Genomic DNA, 21,431 nt, shown 5'->3' with positions numbered 1-21,431 from the left:
AGATTAATTTGCCCAATGTCACTTAGGTAGATAGCGGAAGTGTCCGTTTCCTTATCTGTAAAATGAATTAATAATAGAACTAGACTATCACCTAATGGTTTATTACAGAATCACTCATGAACCACGAAGAGGCAAAGCTCCGGGAATAGAGGGAACCGCTGTACAGCAAGTTCTGCCTTTTCTAGGCTTCAATTCAGGTGCCTTTTTCAAAGCGCAGGCGCCGGTGCGCTGGAGGCGTGAGGGTCGTGACCTCCCCGGAGCCCCTTGCGCAGGCCACGGTCGCCCTCTGCCGACTTCAGGAGGGAGAGCGCTGAGATTGAACGTTTCCGGGCCTGAGAGCCGACTGAGCAGCTCGCTGGCCTGTAGAGGGCGCTGCCGGCGTGCCGAGTAACCCACCTGGCCGTCCCTTCCTCAAGCGCTTCCTGTCTGATCTCTATGATTCTTCGATTGCGTCACGGGAAGTTCCTAGAGTTTTCAATTTACTGTAAACAAAAGGGTCGTGCGCCGACCCGGAAGTGGAAACGGGAGTAGCTCAGACGGCCGGCAGTAAAGCTGGGTGGCGGCGGCCGTAGCCATGGCGGTGGCTGTGGCCTTGGCGGGAGCCGTAACCGGCACAGAGCTAGGCCCCGCGGAGGAACTCGCCAAACTCGAGTATCTGTCTTTAGTGTCGAAAGTTTGCACCGAGCTGGACAATCACCTGGGGATCAACGACAAGGATCTGGGTAAGCCCGGGGAGGCCCCTGCGGCCTCTGGGCCTGGGGTCGAGGGAAGCGGAAGAAGAAATGGGGTTGATGGGCTGAATACGTGTGTCCCTGTGAGTTTCTTTCCCTCTCTGTCGCAGATACTTGGGCCCAGGGAACCTGCGGCCGTGGCCCCCGCTTGAGAACCTTCCAGGCTGAGCTGTTAGAAACCATTGCCCGGAGCTGTCAGTGAAACCCGGAGCGACTATCGCTCTTGCTCCTTGCTACCCCTGCTCCCAGCTCTAGTTAATTAAACAGCGTTAAGAACAACAGCAGGAGCAACCCCATCGTGATCATGATAATAATGGCCGACCTTTATTGACAGGGCAGATATTATGCACAGTGCTTTGCTTACATTATCTTACTTGATCTTCACACGGCCCTGTGAGACAGTATTATCTGTTTTTCGATTAAGAAAACAAGGGTCTGAGTAATTAAGTAATCTCCTCAAAATTACGTATCAAATGTGAGCCTGATCTAGCCTTTTGAAGTCTGCCTTTAACTATTCTCAACCACTTATTAGGCGTTGAATGTACCAAAATGTGGAATTGAAAAAGGCTAGGGGCCTAGAGCTAAGGCCACAGGCTGGTGGAGCCCTTATGAAAGCAAAGGGAGGATGGGATCAAGAGCATGAATGGAGGGGTTGACCTTAGGTACAGGGATGCTTGATCCATTTTAATAGGAAGGAGGACAGAGAATGCGATTGTAGGTGCAGATAGGTTTAGGGATTGGTGGTAGGAAGATGAGGGAGAGACTTCCACTTAATTGTTCTATTTTCTAAATGAAGATGAAGTCATCAACTGGAGAGATGGAAAGGAAAGGGCATGTGACAGAAGGGTCAGGGAGGTTAGATGTATGACCTTATGACTTTGAGTAAGATACCTAATGTCTCTGAAGCTGTTTTCCTTATCTGTGAAATGGGGACGATAATGTGTGTTTCTCGGGGTTACCATGTCACACCTGGGAAGATGCCCTGCTGCCAATATGTTTTAGTCACATTTTTCTTCCCAGTCAAGATGTGCTTGTCCGGTATCTTTTGTCTTCATTCTCCTTCTCTTTTAGATGGTAATGAGTGACAGTCTCGTAGTTTGCTATCTGGGTTGTACGTTCGTTTTTCAGCAAACACGTACTGAGCCAGTGTTAAATCATTTTGAGGTTAACCTCATTATGTAAAAAAACAAAATGAGGTATAAACTCCATAATTTTCTTGCCTATATATAACTGAAGTCTCCATTTAATTTGCAAGTAAACCACAAACATGCGTTTTCTGTTTGTAATACTGACACCATTTATTTATTTATCAAAAATATTTATTTATTTAAGTAATCTCTGTGGCCAGCGTGGGGCTTGAACTCATGAACCTGAGATCAAGAGTCCCGAGCTCTTCTGACTGAGCCAGCCAGGTGCCCCTGACACCGTTTATGATGTGTGCTTTTTCCAGTACCACTAAGTGGTTCTGTGACACCAGCTGGTATCCTACATTGAACTGAGTTTTGACACCGTCTACGTGGAGATAACATCAGATCCCACAGGTTAAGGACTCAGACCTATAAGACTGCCCCACCCCAAACTTCAGATGCCATTTGCAAGGTCAGGGGCTGACCCACAGTCACTGTAGATCAGGGGTTCCAATGACACCCCTCTCCTTGGGTTTGATTAATTTGCTAGAGCGGCTCCCAGAACTCAGAGAAACATTTTACTTACTAGATTACTGGTTTATTATAAAAGGATATAACTTAGGAACAGCCAGATGGAAGAGATGCATAGGGCAAGGTATGTGGGAAAGATGGAGGAGCTTCCAGGCTCTCTTAAGTGCCCCACTGTGCTCAAATCTCCATGTGTTCACCTACCTACAAGCTCTCCAAACCCAGTCCTTTTGGGTGTTTGTGGAGGCTTCGTTATAATAGGCATAATTGGAAAAAAAAAAAAAGGCAAAATTGATGAAATCGTTGGCCACTGGTAAACGAACTCAGTCTCCAGCCCCTTTCCCCTCTCCAGAGGCGGGGCTGAAAGTTCCAGCATGTAAACACGTGGTTGGTTTCCCTGGCAACCAGCCCCACCTTACTTGGGCACTTTCCTAAAGTCATCTCTTTAATGTAACAAAAGACCTTTTTCACTCTCCACGCTTCTGAAATTCCAAGGGTTTTAGGAGGGCTGTGCCTGGAAAGGGGATGAAGACCAAACACACATTTCTTCTCACAAATCACAGTATCACAGTGTTGGACACAGAATTTTAAAACCAGTAACATTAAAGTTACTAAAGTTGGAAAAATGTGATAGATAGTATTGTTCTGTTGAAATTAAATTGCCAGAGTGGGTTTAATAACTAAAAGGTATATATTTGCTACTTTTATGTTTTATTTTTTGACTTGATTCTTTTGATTTTGGCCTTAATGTACTATCATTTTTCTTTTTTTTAGGGAGATGGGGGAAGGGGCAGAGGGAGAGAGAGAATCTATTTTTTTTAAAGATTTTATTTATTTGACAGAGAGAGAGGCAGTGAGAGAGGGAACACAAGCAGGGGGAGTGGGAGAGGGAGAAGCAGGCTTCCCGCTGAGCAGGGAACCCAGTGTGGGGCTCAATCCCAGTACGCTGGGATCATGACGTGAGCCGAACGCAGACAATTAAGGACAGAACCACCCAGGCGCCCGAGAGAGAGAGAGAGAAAGAGAGAGAGAGAGAGAGAGAATCTTAAGCAGGTTCCATGCGCAACGCAGAGCCTGACGCAGGGCTTGATCTCACCTCAACCTGATATCATGACCTGAGCCAAAATCAAGAGTCAGACGGTTACCGAGTGAGCCACCCTGGCACCCTCCTATATTATCGCTTAAATCGGTGTCATTATTTTTCCTCTTTTCAGCACTGAACTTGTTTTTTTTTTTTTTTTTTTAAGATTTTATTTATTTATTTGACACAGAGAGACAGCCAGCGAGAGAGGGAACACAAGCAGGGGGAATGGGAGAGGAAGAAGCAGGCTCCCAGCGGAGGAGCCTGATGTGAGGCTTGATCCCAGACCCCCGGGAACATGCCTTGAGCCGAAGGCAGACGCTTAATGACTGAGCCACCCAGCCGCCCCATCACTGAACTTGTTTTTAAACATGAATTCATCTGGGGCGCCTGGGTGGCGTAGTCGTTAAGCGTCTGCCTTCGGCTCAGGGCATGATCCTGGCGTTCTGGGATCGAGCCCCACATCAGGTTCCTCCGCTGGGAGCCTGCTTCTTCCTCTCCCACTCCCGCTGCTTGTGTTCCCTCTCTCGCTGGCTGTCTCTATCTCTGTCAAATAAATAAATAAAATCTTAAAAAAAAAAAAACATGAATTCATCTTTGGGGTGCCTGGATGGCTCAGTTGGTAGAGCATGTGACTCTTGATCTCCGGGTTGTGAGTTCGAGCCCCACATCGGGTATAGAGCTCGCTAAGGGAAAAAAAAAAAGTCTTACTAATTCATCCTTGATAGTTCAGTTAATTTAATGATGCCCCTATATAATTCTGAAAATTAAAAAAAATAACCCAGCCCTGATTAATGACAGCTGCAGTGTGAATATGCAGCTGATTGCTTTGGAATAGTCTCTTGAGCATTGCATGCCTCGCACCACGTGACTTGCTTCTCCCTCCACATTTGTCTACAGAATGTGGGCTCAGAAGTCAGATTGCCTGGGTTCCAATCCTGGCTCCACCAGTTATTATTGGGTAGGTGAGCATCTCAAAGCCTTAGCCTCCTCATCTGCCAAAAAAAAAGGGGGGGGGGACAATAAAAGAAAAAAGGGATCAATGAGGGCTGTTGTGAGGATCACGGGATAGCTTACGGGAAGCACTTAGCATAGTGCTTGCTGGGTCTATGGCAGGTGGTCTCAAAGCCTTAACCGTTGGTATTGTTATGCATAAGCTAAGTCCATGTAGCCCGACGGCATTTGGCTTTTCCTTAGGTCATCAAAAAGGTAAAGGCACAAAAGTTCCCGCTAGGAAATGGCATGATAGCGCTAGCTTGTGTTAGCGATCCAGATCTGCTAGGCTGTTACTGCTGTGTTTCAGGTTTAAAATCCAGGGGAAATCATTATTACCATTTTCTTGTGGCGTTCACAGCGTGAGGCTTATTATCTCAACCCCTCACAAAATGCACTTTTCTTCCAAAAGTCCCTTACTTAAATAGCTCTAATATTAGAAATTTCAAACACTGGGCAGGTTTGTAGAGAAAAATTTGAGGGGCAAGTGAGTCTTTGATCAATTTGGAGATTGTACCATTCAGCAGCTGCCTGGCTCCCATAGATGGACTAGGTCTGACCTTCCTGAAACTGTAGAAAGCATCCTACTGTGTGCTTCCATCGTGGGGAGAGGGGAGAGGGAGGGCTCTTGCTTTGGGGCATTGTTAGCTCTGGAGTCTGTGTGGCAATGCGCACAGCTACTAGTCTCATGAGACGGGTACGATGATCTGGGAGAGGGAGATATTTCTCCCTTAGATGCACTGAAGGGCCCGGTGAGCCATTCTGTAGTAATATCTTCTTTGCGTTTCTAAAAATTAACTGGAACATACCTGGATAATCTTGGTACTCTAAATTCTCTTTACTCTCACTGGATGGTGCTCTTTGGTTTTTATGACTGTTGGATAGGCTAATTGGTTTTGCTTTTAATGTACTTGAAAGTGATTTTTTGTTAGTCTCCATTCCAGTTTTAATCCCTTTCCTCTTTTGCAGCTGAATTTGTGATCAGTCTTGCTGAGAAAAATACCACCTTTGATACTTTTAAGGCATCTCTGGTAAAAAATGGTGCCGAATTCACGGTACGTGTACCCGGAGACCCCTCTTTTGTTTTAATGTCACTACTGAAATTTTGATAGGATTTCACATAGGATTTTGATGGAGAGAGGAGATAATTTGTGCGTACCAATCCAAGAAACCATTAAGTGTGTAATGTTTTCATGCCACTAAGCAATGGTGATATAACCGTATTTCCTGTGATACCTTTCTAGGAAAATGGGGCAGGATTTCCATCATTAAGTCTTTATGAGTGTTTATATTCTTGTTTTATGAATCCGAAGTTAAAGACAAAAGAGTCTAGGTTTTGGAAGTAATTCTGAACAGTGGAAAATAAAAATGGTTGAATGGAACGAAATTACTTTTCCCCCCCAAAGAATCCTAAATATCAGCTTTCTCTGAAGCTGTTTTGCTAGGTTCATGCCCATCAAATTGATACCCTGTGCTGCTTTTGTTCTAGTTAGTTCCGTTCAGGAATACAACCACCTTTTCTTAGTGTTTCTTTCTTTTTTTTTTTTTAAGATGTTTTCATTTTAGAGTGAGAGGGAGCGCATGCGTGCGTGGGGGCGGGGGGCAGAGGGGGAGAGAGAATCTTAACCCCAAGCTGAGCATGGAGCCCGACATGGGGCTCAGTCTCATGACCTTGAGATCACGACCTGAGCCAAAACCAAGAGGCAGATGCTTAACTGACAGTGCCACCCAGGTGCCCCTAAAACTAGTGTTTTCGGGCACGAATTCAGGGGCTGACAATTTTTGTTCTGTTCCTTTGAAAGGATTCCCTTATTAGTAACTTGCTGCGGCTCATACAGACCATGCGGCCTCCAGCAAAGCCTTCTACTAGCAAAGGTGAGTAGAGCGCTCCGCTGCGCTTAGCCCCCAGAGCTGTGTAGAGTGTGAGCGTCCTGTACGTCGTGTTCTTTCCCTTGCAGGAGCTCCCGAGCCAAGTACACAGTCTAGGAACATTTTCCAAATGACTTAAAATTAAACCCATAAGACATAACTACCCAAATGAATTCTGATGTATCCCCCACCCCAGCACACACCCTACCACATGCCCAGATTGTTTGTTGAGGGTTTTGTCATCAGTGTTATTTTTAGAAAATTGAATCATGTTTATAGTAATGTATATGAGTAGTAGGTAGAAAAATGCTATGTCCAATTTTTTAGTTTGATGCAAATCTGTTATTGGGGTTCTTTGTTAAAAATGTTAAATATATCTTTTTCTTTTCTTTTTTTTTTTTTAACCCCTTTATGCTCTTTGATGAAACAAGATCCAGTTGTTAAACCCAAAACTGGGAAAGAAAAGCTGAAGGAACTCTTCCCAGTCCTTTGCCAACCGGACAACCCTTCTGTTCGGGTACTGATTCCATTTTGAGAATGTCTACCATAACTGGGTGTTTCCCCCATCCCTGTCCTTTTTCTTTGTCTCATTAGTTCCTAGTTTGAAGTTTGTGTTCGTTGTAATATATTTTTCAAATTGAAAATGTTGGATCCTTCCCTGAGTACGCACTATGCATAGAATAGTGTTACAGTTCGGAGAATGGTGTTTGAGGGAAATGGGATTGAGAATTGTGGGGAGCAGTGATTAGGGATATGAAATAAGTATGAACTAGCTTAAGGTTCTAGAACAGATACCTGATATGTGAAATTAGATTTTTTTAAAATCTATTACATGTTAGAAGTGTTTTTATTTTTATTTGTTATTTAAATATTTTATTTATTTATTTGAGAGGGAGAGAGAGCCCGAGAGTGCACAAGCAGGGGGAGGAGCAGAGGGAGAGGAAGAAGCAGACTTCCTGCTGAGCAGGGAGCCTGATGTGATTTGGGGCTTGATCCCAGGACCCTGAGATCATGACCTGAGCGAAGGCAGATGCTTAACCGACTGAGCCACCCGGGCGCCCTTAACATCTATGTTCTGTTTATAATCATCACTCGGATGCTTTCACTGGAGGGGTGGTAGCTAATTGCCCTCCGTAGGCTTGCATGAAGGACAAAGGAAATTTGTCAGATGTAGCCGTGACTTCCAAGAGCCTTTGCTCATTCCTTCTGCCTCTCTCTCAAATTGTGCTGGAAATCTCCAGCTTCTGCTTCCTTCACGTAAAGTGGTCTGTGATGTAGGGCCTGTCAGGTCTGCAGATGGACCTGGAATGCAGATTCTCACATGATTTTCTCCCCCTGTCCTCCTAACTTTGCCGGCCGCTGTCGTCACAGACCATGCTGGATGAGGATGATGTGAAAGTCGCTGTGGATGTCCTAAAGGAACTGGAGGCCTTAATGCCCAGTGCAGCGGGCCAGGAGAAGCAGAGAGATGCTGAGCACCGGTTTGTCCATAGTGTCTTAGCCCTTGGAGGTTGAGGGTACTGTGATAGTAGAATTTTGTGGACCTGCTAAGCAAAATTTTGGGCAAGTTTATAGGATCTAGACTGGCCACGTACCACATTGTTAGATCTACTTCATTGCTCCCTGCAAAGAGTATTTACACGGCAAATGCTAAGTTGTTCATAAGATAGAAATCTGGGTTGAAGGAGGTGGAATATGTTTGTGACCTCATCCTTCATTGGCCTGCAGGGGCGTCCCAGAGAAACTATAATTCAGTTCAACGCTTAGTAGGCCCTTGCCATGTGTGTGGCACTGTGCTGGGTGTTGGGGATGCGGACATGAAATTGGGCCGGTTTCTTTTTCAAACAGGTGTTTGTTGATTTGTTAGGGACAAGACAAAGAAGAAGAAGCGGAGCCGGAGCCGCGACCGGGACCGAGAACGTGACCGAGACCGAGACCGTGATAGAGACCACAAGAGGAGACACCGGTCCCGCTCCCGGTCACGTTCCAGGACCCGGGAAAGGAATAAAGGGAAGTCCAGGTATCGGTCCAGGAGCAGAAGTCAGAGTCCCCCCAAAGACAGGAAGGACCGGGACAAGTATGGGGAAAGGACTCTGGACAGATGGCGGGATAAGCATGTGGACCGCCCGCCCCCGGAAGAGCCTGCCATCGGAGACATTTACAATGGCAAAGTTACCAGCATCATGCAGTTTGGATGCTTTGTGCAGCTGGAGGGATTAAGGTAATGGCTGGTGCTCTTCTTCCACACCTGTGATGAGCAGAATTTCTCTTATCCCTGGGGATTTTCACATTCTAAAAAGTTACGGTTAATGCCACTTTAATCAAATCAACTGTATCAGGTTGTTAGAATTTGACCTTTTTTCTTTTTTGAAGATTTTATTTATTTGAGAGATAGTGCGTGGGGGTGGGGGGAGTAGCAGAGGGAGAGGGACAAGGAGACTGCACGCTCAGTGTGGAACCCAGTGCGGGGCTCGATCTCACAACCCTGAGATCACAGCCTGAGCTGAAATGAAGGGTCAGACACTTAACTGACTGAGCCACCCATGTGCCCCACTGTTTTATTTTTTGACCCCCTTTTTGGTACTTTCAAGTTTTTGAGTTTAAGACCATTTCCTTTTGTTCCAACAAGGGTGGAAATTGGTTGGGGAAAATGTATTTTAGGCATGCTCCAGATGTGTGTGACTTTCCCTTAGGAAGCGGTGGGAAGGCCTGGTGCACATCTCTGAGCTCCGGCGAGAAGGCCGTGTGGCCAATGTGGCTGATGTGGTGAGCAAAGGCCAGAGGGTGAAGGTCAAAGTACTGTCCTTCACTGGGACCAAGACCAGTCTGAGCATGAAGGTAGGTGAGATACCCCGTGTCCTCATCCGATGGCCAAGGAAACAAGAGGACAAAGAATGAGTTAGTCCCCTTTTTTTGTATATGCTTTAGGATGTGGATCAAGAGACTGGAGAAGATCTAAACCCCAACCGGCGACGAAATCTCGTTGGGGAGACCAATGAGGAGACCTCCATGAGGAATCCAGACAGACCCACTCACCTCTCCCTCGTCAGCGCCCCTGAAGTAGAGGACGATTCACTGGAGCGCAAGCGCCTTACCCGCATCTCTGACCCGGAGAAGTGGGAGATCAAACAGGTCGGAGCCATTTGCCTTTATGATCAGAGTCATTCTGCAGGCCGTAGTAGTTAGGGCGGGCCCTGGAGCTCAGTGGCCTGGGTTGACTTCTGGCCGCTGACTAGCTGTGTGATCTGGAGCCAAGCTACTCAACTTCCTGGTGCCTCAGTGCCCTCATCTGTGAAACAGGGCCAGTGGTGGCACTGTGGGGATCAAATTAATCCGTAGGAGTGGAGCGCTTAGGCTAGTGCCTGCCTGTGGGAAGTGCTGTGTAAACATTCGTTCTTGTTCTCACCACTTGTCCGTGCACGTCAGAGCCACGGGGTGCCAGGCACTGAGTAGATGCTAGGGCTGTAGAGACGAACGTGTCATGGTTCCTTACCCTTGAGGAACTCAGAGTCCACTGGAGGAGACAGATGGAAACACGATTGTCGAAGTTGGGTGTTACGTAACCGGGAATGTGCCCAGTGCTGGGGAAAGCAGGGAAGGAGCAGGTAACACTTCCCGGAGGACAGACCCTTGAGCTTTTAGGCACCAGGTTGTGCCCCCTAGGGATGGGATAGATGATGTTTGAGGCCCCGCAGTCCCGGGTCGGAAGAGGAAAAAAACTTGCGTTTCCTGTGTGGGACCTCTGCATTAACGCCTACAAAGGAAGGGTTTCAGTCCCTGCCGGTGACAGGTGCTGCGCTCTGTCCTTTCACTAGATGATTGCTGCCAATGTCCTTTCCAAAGAAGAGTTTCCGGACTTCGACGAAGAGACTGGCATTCTCCCTAAAGTGGACGATGAAGAAGGTAACTAGCCACTCGGCTCGAGCAGGGTCACGCGTCCGGAAGACAGTGGGCAAGGAGGGCAGTTGGATAGGGTGGTTTAGATGTAGTGTAAGCTACATCTGCCTCTGAGTAGTGACTTAGCTCCTTTGTTCCTGAGGTCTCACCACTCATTATCCCTGAGAACGGGGGTTCCTCCAGGATGGAAGCAGAAAGTGCATTTTTCTGACAGACATATATTGTTGTACTTTTTGGTTATGATATATTTTTTTTAAGATTTATTTTAGAGGGAGCGAGAGCGTGTGTGGGGGATGGGCAGAGGGAGGGGGAGAGAGAGAATCACAGGCAGGCTCCCTGCGAGCACGAAGCCCAACTCGGGACTCAGTCTCGTGACCCTGAGATCATGACTTGGGCCAAAACCAAGAGCTGGACACTTAACCAACTGAGCGACCCAGGCAACCCTGTGATACGTGTTCAGAATCTAAAAAGTTGTAATTGTATTTTGGATAGTAAATTTCATCTGATAGTCTTAGTAATTGTTCTGAAAACCATGGGTCCAATTAGATTACCTCTGACTTGCCATGGAAAGAAATTTTAACTCAGCCTATTAACAGTTTTTAAAAATTGTGAAATCCCAGGACATAAAATTGATGTAAGTAATAAATGAACACTAGGTACCTACTGCCCAGGTTACAGAGAATTTTACCTGCACCTTTGAAACCCTTACCTGTCCCGCTCCGATTACATCCTCTTCTTTCCTCCTCTGGGTAACCACCATCCTAAATTTTGTGTTATTTCCCTGTTTTTTTTTTAGCATTTTCCTCTCTATAAATCTGTTCCTACCTACTACCTTATTTAGTTGGCTTTTGAACTTAATTCCTTTTTTTTAAATCGTTCTTTTGATCTTTATCAATGATGATTTTTTTTTTTAAAGATTTTATTTTTTTGACAGAGATAGAGACAGCCAGCGAGAGAGGGAACACAAGCAGGGGGAGTGGGAGAGGAAGAAGCAGGCTCCCAGCAGAGGAGCCCGATGGGGGGCTCGATCCCATAACGCTGGGATCACGCCCTGAGCCGAAGGCAGACGCTTAACTGCTGTGCCACCCAGGCGCCCCTATCAATGATGATTTTTTATAGTTGTATTTCGTATTCACTGCTGTCGTGTTTTCTGTATGTAAATTTACCATAATTTATCCATTTTACTCTTTTTGGGCATATGGGCTGTTTCTGTGTTTTCGTTTTTGTTTTTTTTTTAAAGATTTTATTTATTTTGAGGGTGGCTGGGTGGTTCAGTTGGTTAAGCATCTGCCTTTGGCTCAGGTCATGATCCTGGGATCGAGTCCTACATTGGGCTCCCTGCTCAGCAGGGAGTCTGCTTCTCCCTCTGCCCCCCCCCACCCCCTGCTCCTGCTCGTGCTCTCTTTTGCTCTCTCTCTCAAAAATAAAATCTTTAAAAGAAAATGTATTTCAATATTTTATTTATTTTGAAAGAGAGAATGTGAGTGTGGAGAGGGAGAATTTCAAGCAGACTCCATGCTGAGCACAGAGCCCAACGCTGGGCTCGGTCTCACGACCCTGAGATCATGACCTAAGCCGAAATCAAGAGTTGGATACTTAATCAACTGAGCCACCAGGTGCCTCTGTTTTCTTGTTTTTTGTTTACTTTTATGAATAATACTATTATGAAATTTTTTAAAGACTTTATTTTATTTTTTGAAGATTTTATTTATTTTGCGAGAGAGCGTGAGAGAGAGAGAGCGAGCACGAGCACAGGGGAGAGGCAGAGGGAGAGGGAGAAGCAAACTCCCTGCTGAGCAGGGAGCCCGATGCGGGACTCGATCCCAGAACCCTGGGATCACGACCTAAGCTGAAGGCAGACGCTTAACCAACTGAGCCACCCAGGCGCCCTTAAGATTTTATTTTTAAGTAATCTGTACACTCCACGTGGAGCTTGAACTCACAGCCCCAAGATTAAGAGTCTTATGCTCTACCAGCTGAACCAACGAGCCCCCCCCCCCCCCGCCTTTACACTTCTGTCATAAGTGTGGGCTCCTTTGCTCTGCATCCTGGCCAACATTTGGTATTGTCCAGGTGTTCAACTTAATTTTTTTGCTAGTCTGTTGTGGGTGAAGTTACTCCATAATGGAGTTGGATGGCAAATACCTTAGTGCCGTTTAGAATGTTAGACCAGGGGCGCCTGGGTGGCACAGCGGTTGAGCATCTGCCTTCAGCTCAGGGCGTGATCCCGGCGATCTGGGATCGAGCCCCACATCAGGCTCTTCTGCTATGAGCCTGCTTCTTCCTCTCCCACTCCCCCTGCTTGTGTTCCCTGTCTCGCTGGCTGTCTCTATCTCTGTCGAATAAATAAATAAAATCTTTAAAAAAAAAAAAAAAAAGAATGTTAGACCACATTTTTCCACAGGCTTAACTTCTTTGGAAAGTAGCTCCTCTGATCAGTCTTGGGCCAGAGCATAAATGGCAGAAGTATCTGGAGGGCAGAGGAGACAGTCCTCTCTATTGAATTGCTGTCTTTTTGACCTTGGGAGCTATCTTTGATAAAGATCGCCTGTATCCATGGAAATCATTTGTTTTGGTGAAAATGATTGGTTATTTCTCTCTTGTGTTTTTGCTCATTCATCTTTTAGATGAAGATCTTGAGATCGAACTGGTTGAGGAAGAGCCTCCGTTCCTGAGAGGCCACACCAAGCAAAGCATGGACATGAGCCCTATTAAAATCGTCAAGGTGAGAAGTGCTGGGGCTCTAACCTGTGTGTGGTGGGTGGATTTCTTTTCTTAAAGTAACTGTTGAGTTAGTTTCTCGGAGCCGGCTATTACATCTGTGGAAGCAGAACTGAGGCTAGAAGAAAGTATTGACTGTTGGTCAGGATCTAGAATATTTTTGTTTTAAAGAGTGATTGACTTGGCTTTGTTACTTTTGTCTTTTCAAGGCCTTTGCCTTGAAAGAGTCCAAGGCAGTTTTGAAGGGCTCACTTGGGGCTGGCCCTCAGGTGAAAGCTGTAGCACTGGGTGCTGTGGATAGCAGGGCTGTGAAGAGAAGAATTCATGGAAAGTTATGATACATTTTTAGGTTTGGACAAGGGTATGTTAAAGGTCTTCCAGCCCAGCCTTCCATACAGTGCTTGTAGTTCACTCACGTACCCTTCTGCAGCATTCCTCCCCTTTGGTTTTCTGTGTATTTGACCTGGTTGGTGACAGGGAATTCATCTTCCCTTAAAGAGACCCATTCCATCTTCAGAGGGATCTGATCATTAGCTCTTTTTTAGGCAGAGCTGAAATCTCTCTTACCGAGACAGCCATGTTGGTCTTAATTTTAGTTCTTGGGACCATACAGAAGAAGTCTTACCCCTTTCTTGTGTGTCCCATCTCTCTTGGGGTTCTCATCTTCAAGCCAAACAGTCCCAGTTCCTCCAGTGTAGTCTGGTACATTGAGATGAACGTCTTTCCAGGTGGGTCTCATTTCTTAGATTCAAGGGGCTTAACCTCTGCATTTTAGTTCCTGGACATTTAATGCATGCTGAGATCTCATTCTGATGCTGCTTATCCTCTGTTGCACTAGAACCCGGATGGTTCCCTCTCCCAAGCAGCAATGATGCAGAGTGCCTTAGCCAAAGAAAGGCGGGAACTCAAGCAGGCCCAGCGGGAAGCGGAGATGGATTCTATTCCCATGGGGCTCAACAAACACTGGGTTGATCCTCTGCCTGATGGTAAGACCCTGGGAGGGGCGTGGGGACTGTTCAAAAACAACTGAGCCTTCAGTGGGTTAAGCGTCCGACTCTTGAGCTCAGCCCCATGTTGGACATAGAGTTTACTTAAAAAAAAAAATTAAGTATTTTATTTTTATTTTTATTTTTATTTTGTTTTAAAGATTTTATTTATTTGACAGAGACAGCGAGAGAGGGAACACAAGCAGGGGGAGTGGGAGAGGGAGAAGCAGGCTCCCCGCCGAGCAGGGAGTCCGATGCGGGGCTTGATCCCAGGACCTGGGTCCATGACCTGAGCTGAAGGCAGACGCTTAACGACTGAGCCACCCAGGCGCCCCTAAAGTATTTTATTTTTAAGCAATCTCCACAGCCAACGTGGGGCTTGAACTCACAACCCCAAGATCAAGAGTCGCACACTGTACTGACTGAGCCAGCCGGGTGTCCCCAGAATTTTTTATGCTAAAGATAATACAGCTTTGAAGCTCCTTTTTTCACATAATTCTTTGTGTAGTCAGTGTTCAGAACTGCCAGATACAGTCATAACAAGTGCTTAGTAATTTGTGTGAGGCAACTGGGGAGCTTGAGGCACGCTGTGAAGTAAGTAGACATGATCCCTGCTCTTACGAGGCTTACGGTTTAGTGGGGAAAATGAAGGTTAATCACACGTAGTTACCAGCTAACTAACTACATCACGACCGGCGCTGTGTGAGGAAGTACAGGTAACGTGGGTCACTTCCCTGAGAAAGTTGAGACCTGAAGGATAAATAGGGTTTTGTCCGTCAGAGGGGATGAGGTGGGCCTTGGGGTGTGTGTCCCAGGCTGAGGAGTGGCCTGGCCTGGGGCTGTGAGCTGGAAAGCAGGCCTGTGCGGCTGGACTCGAGTGGTGGGCCGAGTGGTGGGGATGAGGTGGGGCAGCCAGGACTCAGGAATTGGGGCTCAATCCTAGACTCCGCTGGCAGGGGCTGCCAGGGTCTAAACAGGGGAGGGGCATGATCAGAGTTGCATTTCTAAAGGATTGTTGAGAGTGCCCCACAGATGGATCGATGGGGCAAGTGTAGACACTGAGCTGACCTAGGAGGCTTTTCTTTTTTCTTTTTTTTTTTTTTAAATGATTTTTTATTATATTATGTTAGTCACCATACAGTACATCCCCGGTTTCCGATGTAAGGCTCGATGTTTCATTAGTTGTGTATAACACCCAGTGCACCATGAACTACATGCCCCTAGGAGGCTTTTCTAACAGAGGAGAGAGCATGGTGCCTTGAACACAGAGGTAGCAGACAGGAGGGATCAACTGGGGAAATGGGATTTGTTGAATGTTGGGGGCGGGGACGCTGAGCTAGCTTGAGGATAATACTAAGTCGCCTGTTTTTCTTTGCAGCGGAAGGCAGGCAGATTGCTGCCAATATGAGGGGTATTGGGATGATGCCCAATGACATCCCTGAGTGGAAGAAGCATGCCTTTGGGGGCAACAAAGCTTCTTACGGGAAAAAGACGCAGATGTCAATCATTGAGCAGAGAGAGAGCCTGCCCATCTACAAGCTGAAGGAGCAGCTGGTCCAGGTGAGAAGCCCCTTTACGATGTATTGGTGTGGGAGCAGCGGTGTTTTCTAAAAGAAGGATGACGTGTTTGAGTTGAAATTAGCTGGACGGGTATGTGTACATTTGAAGTGGCTTTTCCAGAGAGAATAGGAAAAAAACAGAACACATCCAAGTACTTATAAAAATGTATATGTTAGTCTATATAGTTTTTTGGATTTATTTATGTAATCTCTACACCAGTGTGGGGCTTGAACTCATGATCAAGAGTCGCATGTTCCGGGGCGCCTGGGTGGCTCAGTCGTTAAGCGTCTGCCTTCGGCTCAGGGCGTGATCCCAGAGTCTTGGGATCGAGCCCCGCCTCCGGCTCCTTGCTCAGCTGGGAGCCTGCTTCTTCCTCTCCCGCTCCCCCTGGTTGTGTTCCCTCTCTCGCTGGCTGTCTCCCTCTGTCAAGTAAATAAATAAAATCTTTAAAAAAAAAAAAAAAGTCGCATGTTCCACCGACTGAGCCAGCCAGACACCCCTATGTTTTTTTTTTTTTTCCAATGAGAAAATAAACCTGTTTGAACGAGGGGCCCATGGAGCCGTTCCGAGTGGGCAGGGGTGTTGTGTGGCGTGGAACTGCGTCTCCGGCCAGTGAGAGAGGTTGGGGATGCTTGACCAGGGATCCCATATGGGCAACACTTTGCTTCGGGTACTATTTTCCATTTTTTGGAGATCAGGTTTGAAGACCAGCAAGTTTTCCCTAGGCAGCCGAGTTTACTAGTTCCTAGTGAATCCTTTCTGTGTTATCTCAAACATACGCAAGCAAGTACAAGTACACGTGTACCTGTGTGCATAAACGGTGTATGTTTCTTGTCTACTGTATGTTTGTAGATGGCAGCATATCATGCATATGTTCTGCATCTTGCTTTTCCCCCTTAATGACATAGCTCGGAAAATCTTCCTTTTTTTTTTTTTTTTTTTGGGTGCTTTTTTGTGTGGCTGTGCTTTGGCTTATTTAACTAGTCCTGTATTAATAGACGTATAGGTTGATGGCAGTCCTTTGCTGTTATAAACAGTGTAGAAATAAGATGACTTCTGGGGTAAGGTATTGGAGATTTGGCAGTGACAAAGAGCCGGGAGCCTGTTTCGGGGCTTGATCCCAGGACCCCAGGATCATGACCTGAGCCGAAGGCAGATGCTTGACCGACTAAGCCGAGACACCCAGGAACACTTTATATACCTTTTTTCTTTACTGTTGAATTTTTAACCATGTGCATGTGGTACGTAAAAAAATATATATATGTAAAATCAGGGATATCTGGGTGGTAGTTTATGCTTTTAGCATCAACCTTTAGGTTCTTATGAATTGAAGAAAACCAATAAAATTTTAAAAAATAGAGTTGAGTCTGTTAAAAATGAATACCCATAAAGTTTGAGGTTTTTAATTTAAGCTATGCATGCAGTTCAAATAAGAAAGAGCATTGCCCATAGAAAATCACCATTAATATTTTTTTCTATGCACGATTCAAAGTAACTTGGACTCTGGTTGTAATCCTACCATATGTATATTGTTGTATCCCCTTTTTGTTCTTTAGTGTTAGAATGTAAGCATTAATTATTTTCCTGCAGAGTAACGTGTCGGAAATTTTAATGATTATGTTTATATTCTCTTGCTTTCAGGCTGTCCATGACAACCAAATCCTGATTGTTATTGGAGAGACAGGATCTGGGAAGACCACGCAGATCACCCAGTACCTGGCGGAGGCAGGCTACACGTCCCGGGGCAAGATAGGATGTACCCAGCCCAGAAGAGTAGCAGCCATGTCCGTGGCCAAAAGAGTGTCGGAGGAGTTTGGTTGTTGCTTGGGCCAAGAGGTAAGTGGGTAGTGAAGCTGTTCTGGAAACGCCTAAAGAGAGTGTAAAGCCCAGATCTCTCTCTGTAGAATGGGAATGGTACTTCAGGTTTCTCCGAGGGGGAGAGGGTGCTCATTGTCATCATTAATCCGTTCAGGGTCAAGTCCAAGGCAGATTTTACTATGAGGAAATCACTGCACACCTTGGTCAAATTCTTACCTGTTAAGATTACAGGCAACAGTGTGACCGGGCCAAAGTCTTGCCTGCTGGTTGCAGAAAGGAGAGGGTTCGTGTCTGAGGTTTTCAGCTTCGCTTCTGCTTTAGGTGGGCTACACCATTCGCTTTGAGGACTGCACCAGCCCGGAGACAGTGATCAAGTACATGACAGACGGGATGTTGCTCCGAGAGTGCCTGATTGACCCCGACCTCACACAGTACGCGATCATCATGTTGGACGAGGCGCACGAGAGAACCATTCACACCGACGTGCTCTTTGGATTGCTGAAGAAGGTAGCGAGGTGCCCTTTGGTGCCCCTTCCACCTGTTGGGGACTGAGTCCTGGGAATTGGATTCGAGTCCCTGTGCCTTTGTGCCCTAGTCCTTCTTCACCGCACTGCGTTTCCCTCTAGACGGTTCAGAAGCGGCAGGACATGAAGCTGATCGTCACCTCCGCCACGCTGGACGCAGTGAAGTTTTCGCAGTACTTCTACGAAGCGCCCATCTTCACCATCCCAGGTCGGACATACCCGGTGGAAATACTGTACACGAAGGAACCCGAGACAGATTATCTGGACGCCAGCTTGATCACCGTCATGCAGATCCATTTAACAGAACCGCCAGGTGGGAGGAAAGGGCATCTTCCCGTCTTAGGGCAAAAGTCCTAACGTGGGTCACTTTTCTCTCATCTTTAAAAAAATGCCTTGTAAATATCAGTCTCTCTGTGAGCCTAAGTCTTGCATGTTTGAAGTGGTGGTAGAGATGCAAATAATGGTGCACAGGGTTTAAGTGCATCTGTTTAAACATAGACACACACGTGCACACACACGCATGCACGTGCGCTCACACATATTGACCCAAATTTTTAAAAATCAAAAAAAAAAATTAAAAACAAGAACACACTCAAAAGGAAAAACCAGAATAAACCCGGACAGATGAAAACCACTTGATTTAGTAGAGGTCGGAATAGGAGTGTGTCTTCCATCCTTCGGCGTTCTTTTCATGTCCCTGTGGTCTTGTATGGAGCACGCACCCAGGAAGTCCACGTTCTCTTCTTAGGTGATATCCTGGTCTTCCTGACTGGTCAGGAGGAGATCGATACCGCTTGCGAGATCCTCTATGAAAGAATGAAATCCCTGGGACCGGATGTTCCAGAGCTGATCATCCTGCCGGTATACTCTGCTCTTCCCAGTGAGATGCAGACCCGAATCTTCGACCCGGCTCCGCCTGGCAGCAGGAAGGTAACTGGGCAGAGGTGGAGCTCCCGTGCGCTCTGGACCCACGCGGTGCGTGCACCTGCCACTGACGGGGGTTGCCTGAGGTGCACGCCAGCTTTGTTTTCTTATGTCTTAGAAAACAGTCCAACCAGTTTGTTAAGGAATACAGATCTTGTATGTGGCCCCAGCTCCTCGTCCTCTCCTACATCCGACAGATACTTTGTGAGCGTCTGTCAGGCTTCGGAGCACACACTAGGGCTGCGGTGTGAGGCCAGGCCTGTCTCTGCCGTGGGGCACCCACCAGTAGACATGCCCTGAGCACATGCTGTGAAAGAGCTGCTGGGGCTGTGGATACCCCGAGGGGGAGCCCCTCGCCCAGAATTCTTAGAGGAAGTCAGGATCTAAGCTCGTCCTGAAGAGCATGTGGCTGTTCCTCTAGGCAAGCAGGGTGGGAGGACAAGCATTCTGAGAGCACAGCCTGTGATAGCCTAGGGACAGGAGAGTGTGGCCGTCCCCGGGGGCTGTGCCCTTCTAGCCGCTGGAACTAACCGTGGGGATGTGCAAATGAGACAGCGGGAGAGGAGACAGATGGGTTTTTGTTTGTTTTTTTTTTTTTAAGATTATTTATTTGTTTGACAGAGACAGCCAGCGAGAGAGGGAACACAAGCAGGGGGAGTGGGAGAGGAAGAAGCAGGCTCCCAGAGGAGCAAGGAGCCTGATGTGGGGCTCGATCCCAGAACGGTGGGATCACACCCTGAGCCGAAGGCAGACGATTAATGACTGAGCCACCCAGGTGCCCCCAGATGGGTTTTTTTTAGATGACAGCCTTACAGAGACACAATTTACATACCATACAATTCATCCCTTTAAAACATACAATCCAGTGGCTTTTGGTATATTCAGAGTCGTTTGACTGTTAATTGCCATTATTGGTGGTAATTAATCATAACCATTAATCACTAGAGTTAATTTTAGAATAATTTCATGACCTCCAAACGAAACCCTGTACCTCTTAACAGTCACCCCCCATTCACCCCTCTGCTCAGTCCCTGGAAACCACTCATCTACTTTTTGTGTTTCTGGATTTGCTTATTCTGAACAGTTTATATGAATGGAGTCATATAATACGTGGTCCTTGTTGACCGGTTTCTTTCACGCAGCACGTTTCCAGGTTTCATCCACGTTGCAGCGTGTATCAGTACTTCGTTTTTTTTTTACTGCCACACGATCTTCTACCGTAGAATGAGAGTCTACCTCCAGAATGTGGCTGTCCCGCATTTCGTTTTTCCATTCACCATTTGACGGATATTCAGGTCGTTTCCACAGGTTAGCTATTAGGAATAATGCCGCTATGAGCGTTTGTTTGCAAGTTTCTGTGCAGGCATATGTTTTCATTTCTCTTGAGTGCATACCTTGGAATGGAAGACAGATGCATTCAAATAACACTGAAGAGTTAGAATGGACGAGACAGAACGGGTGCCTGGAGGTGCAGGGGAGAAGGGCAGGGAGGAGTCAGGAGTGACTCGCAGTTTTCTGGCTTGAACAGTTGGATGGAAGAGGGTGCCGAGGAGGGAAACACGGAGAAGGAACAGGTTTGAGGCGGGGAAGACGGCGATTCCTCTTCTGTTCTGTTCCTGGTGATCGGACTTCTTTTTAAGAGGGTTCTGCAGCTCTGTGGCAGGTGGAAGCCTTTCAGGGCCAGGGAGATGCTGGCACGACTCGGGATGTTCTGGTGCTTCCTTGCAATGATTTTTCCAAGCAATTGTGTTTTATTAGCTGAACCTCTGGGTGGAAGAACAGTGGCAGTGCCAAGCCGAGACCAATAATCTTCTAGATCACACAGACTGCTGCATACACACAAACCGTGAAATTCCTCTGCTGCCTCGTTCATTTTATGATCAGGAAAAAAAAAAATCTCTCGTTCCACGTACACAAACAGCTCATTTTGTAGTCCAGATGTCCCCGTGGGGGAAGAAAAATCTCATTTTGCGCCGGCACATGTGATGCCAGGAAATCTCTGCTTTCCCAGGGTGCAAGAAAATTAAAATTGTAGTAATCAACACTGGATCTAGAAAATGAGATATGTAGCCATTTGCACCAAATGAAATTGGCTTTGATTGGCCTTTGCTTTTTCCTGTTTGCTTCTCCTCTCAGGTAGCAGCCCGTTCCCAACTTGACCTTTAAGATGAGGGCACCTCCCCTTCCACTCATTTGAGGCCGAACAGACGAAGTGCTGTCGAATCCCCTAGAGAGGCTGATAATGGCACACTCCTTCGGGAATATGTCTGAGGTCAGAGGTCCTGATTCAGAGCTCCGGGCGGAGCCTGGGCGGCTCAATCCAGTGGTGTCCTTTTTGTCTGCAGGTCGTGATTGCCACCAACATCGCAGAGACCTCGCTGACTATTGATGGCATCTACTATGTGGTGGACCCTGGGTTTGTGAAGCAAAAAGTTTACAATTCCAAGACTGGCATCGATCAGCTCGTGGTCACTCCGATTTCTCAGGTATGGCAGCTTCTACCCACAGCTATCCTGAAAATCCTTGTTAGGGCTTCTAAATTTTTTGTGGTTTTATATTTTGAACTTTATTGGTTTTTTTTTTTTTTTAAGATTTTATTTATTTATGTGACAGAGAGACAGCCAGCGAGAGAGGGAACACAGCAGGGGGAGTGGGAGAGGAAGAAGCAGGCT

The 21,431-nt window shown here is 46.6% G+C and overlaps 1 protein-coding gene across 1 annotated transcript in view; it reads left to right on the top strand.

The window, feature by feature from the left end:
- The first annotated feature begins 510 nt into the window (after window positions 1-510).
- Window positions 511-21,431, top strand: part of DHX8 (DEAH-box helicase 8) — a 32,502-nt gene continuing 11,581 nt past the window's right edge. The window contains exons 1-17 of the mRNA XM_045814072.2: window positions 511-722; window positions 5,430-5,515; window positions 6,263-6,335; window positions 6,761-6,846; window positions 7,701-7,810; window positions 8,197-8,550; window positions 9,023-9,167; window positions 9,258-9,461; window positions 10,145-10,232; window positions 12,854-12,951; window positions 13,786-13,933; window positions 15,312-15,493; window positions 17,135-17,329; window positions 17,633-17,818; window positions 17,938-18,148; window positions 18,584-18,765; window positions 21,105-21,245. Coding sequence (XP_045670028.2) covers window positions 575-722; window positions 5,430-5,515; window positions 6,263-6,335; window positions 6,761-6,846; window positions 7,701-7,810; window positions 8,197-8,550; window positions 9,023-9,167; window positions 9,258-9,461; window positions 10,145-10,232; window positions 12,854-12,951; window positions 13,786-13,933; window positions 15,312-15,493; window positions 17,135-17,329; window positions 17,633-17,818; window positions 17,938-18,148; window positions 18,584-18,765; window positions 21,105-21,245 — 2,637 coding nt within the window. The 5' untranslated portion in view covers window positions 511-574. The remainder of the gene's footprint in view (window positions 723-5,429; window positions 5,516-6,262; window positions 6,336-6,760; window positions 6,847-7,700; window positions 7,811-8,196; window positions 8,551-9,022; window positions 9,168-9,257; window positions 9,462-10,144; window positions 10,233-12,853; window positions 12,952-13,785; window positions 13,934-15,311; window positions 15,494-17,134; window positions 17,330-17,632; window positions 17,819-17,937; window positions 18,149-18,583; window positions 18,766-21,104; window positions 21,246-21,431) is intronic.

This window comes from Ursus americanus, chromosome 23 (assembly GCF_024610735.1).
Source record: "Ursus americanus isolate L20-20 chromosome 23, mUrsAme1.1.p, whole genome shotgun sequence".
In the NCBI taxonomy this organism is placed as follows: domain Eukaryota; kingdom Metazoa; phylum Chordata; class Mammalia; order Carnivora; family Ursidae; genus Ursus; species Ursus americanus.
Note: the sequence above shows the minus strand (reverse complement) of the source record. Positions and strands in the feature narration are given on the sequence as shown.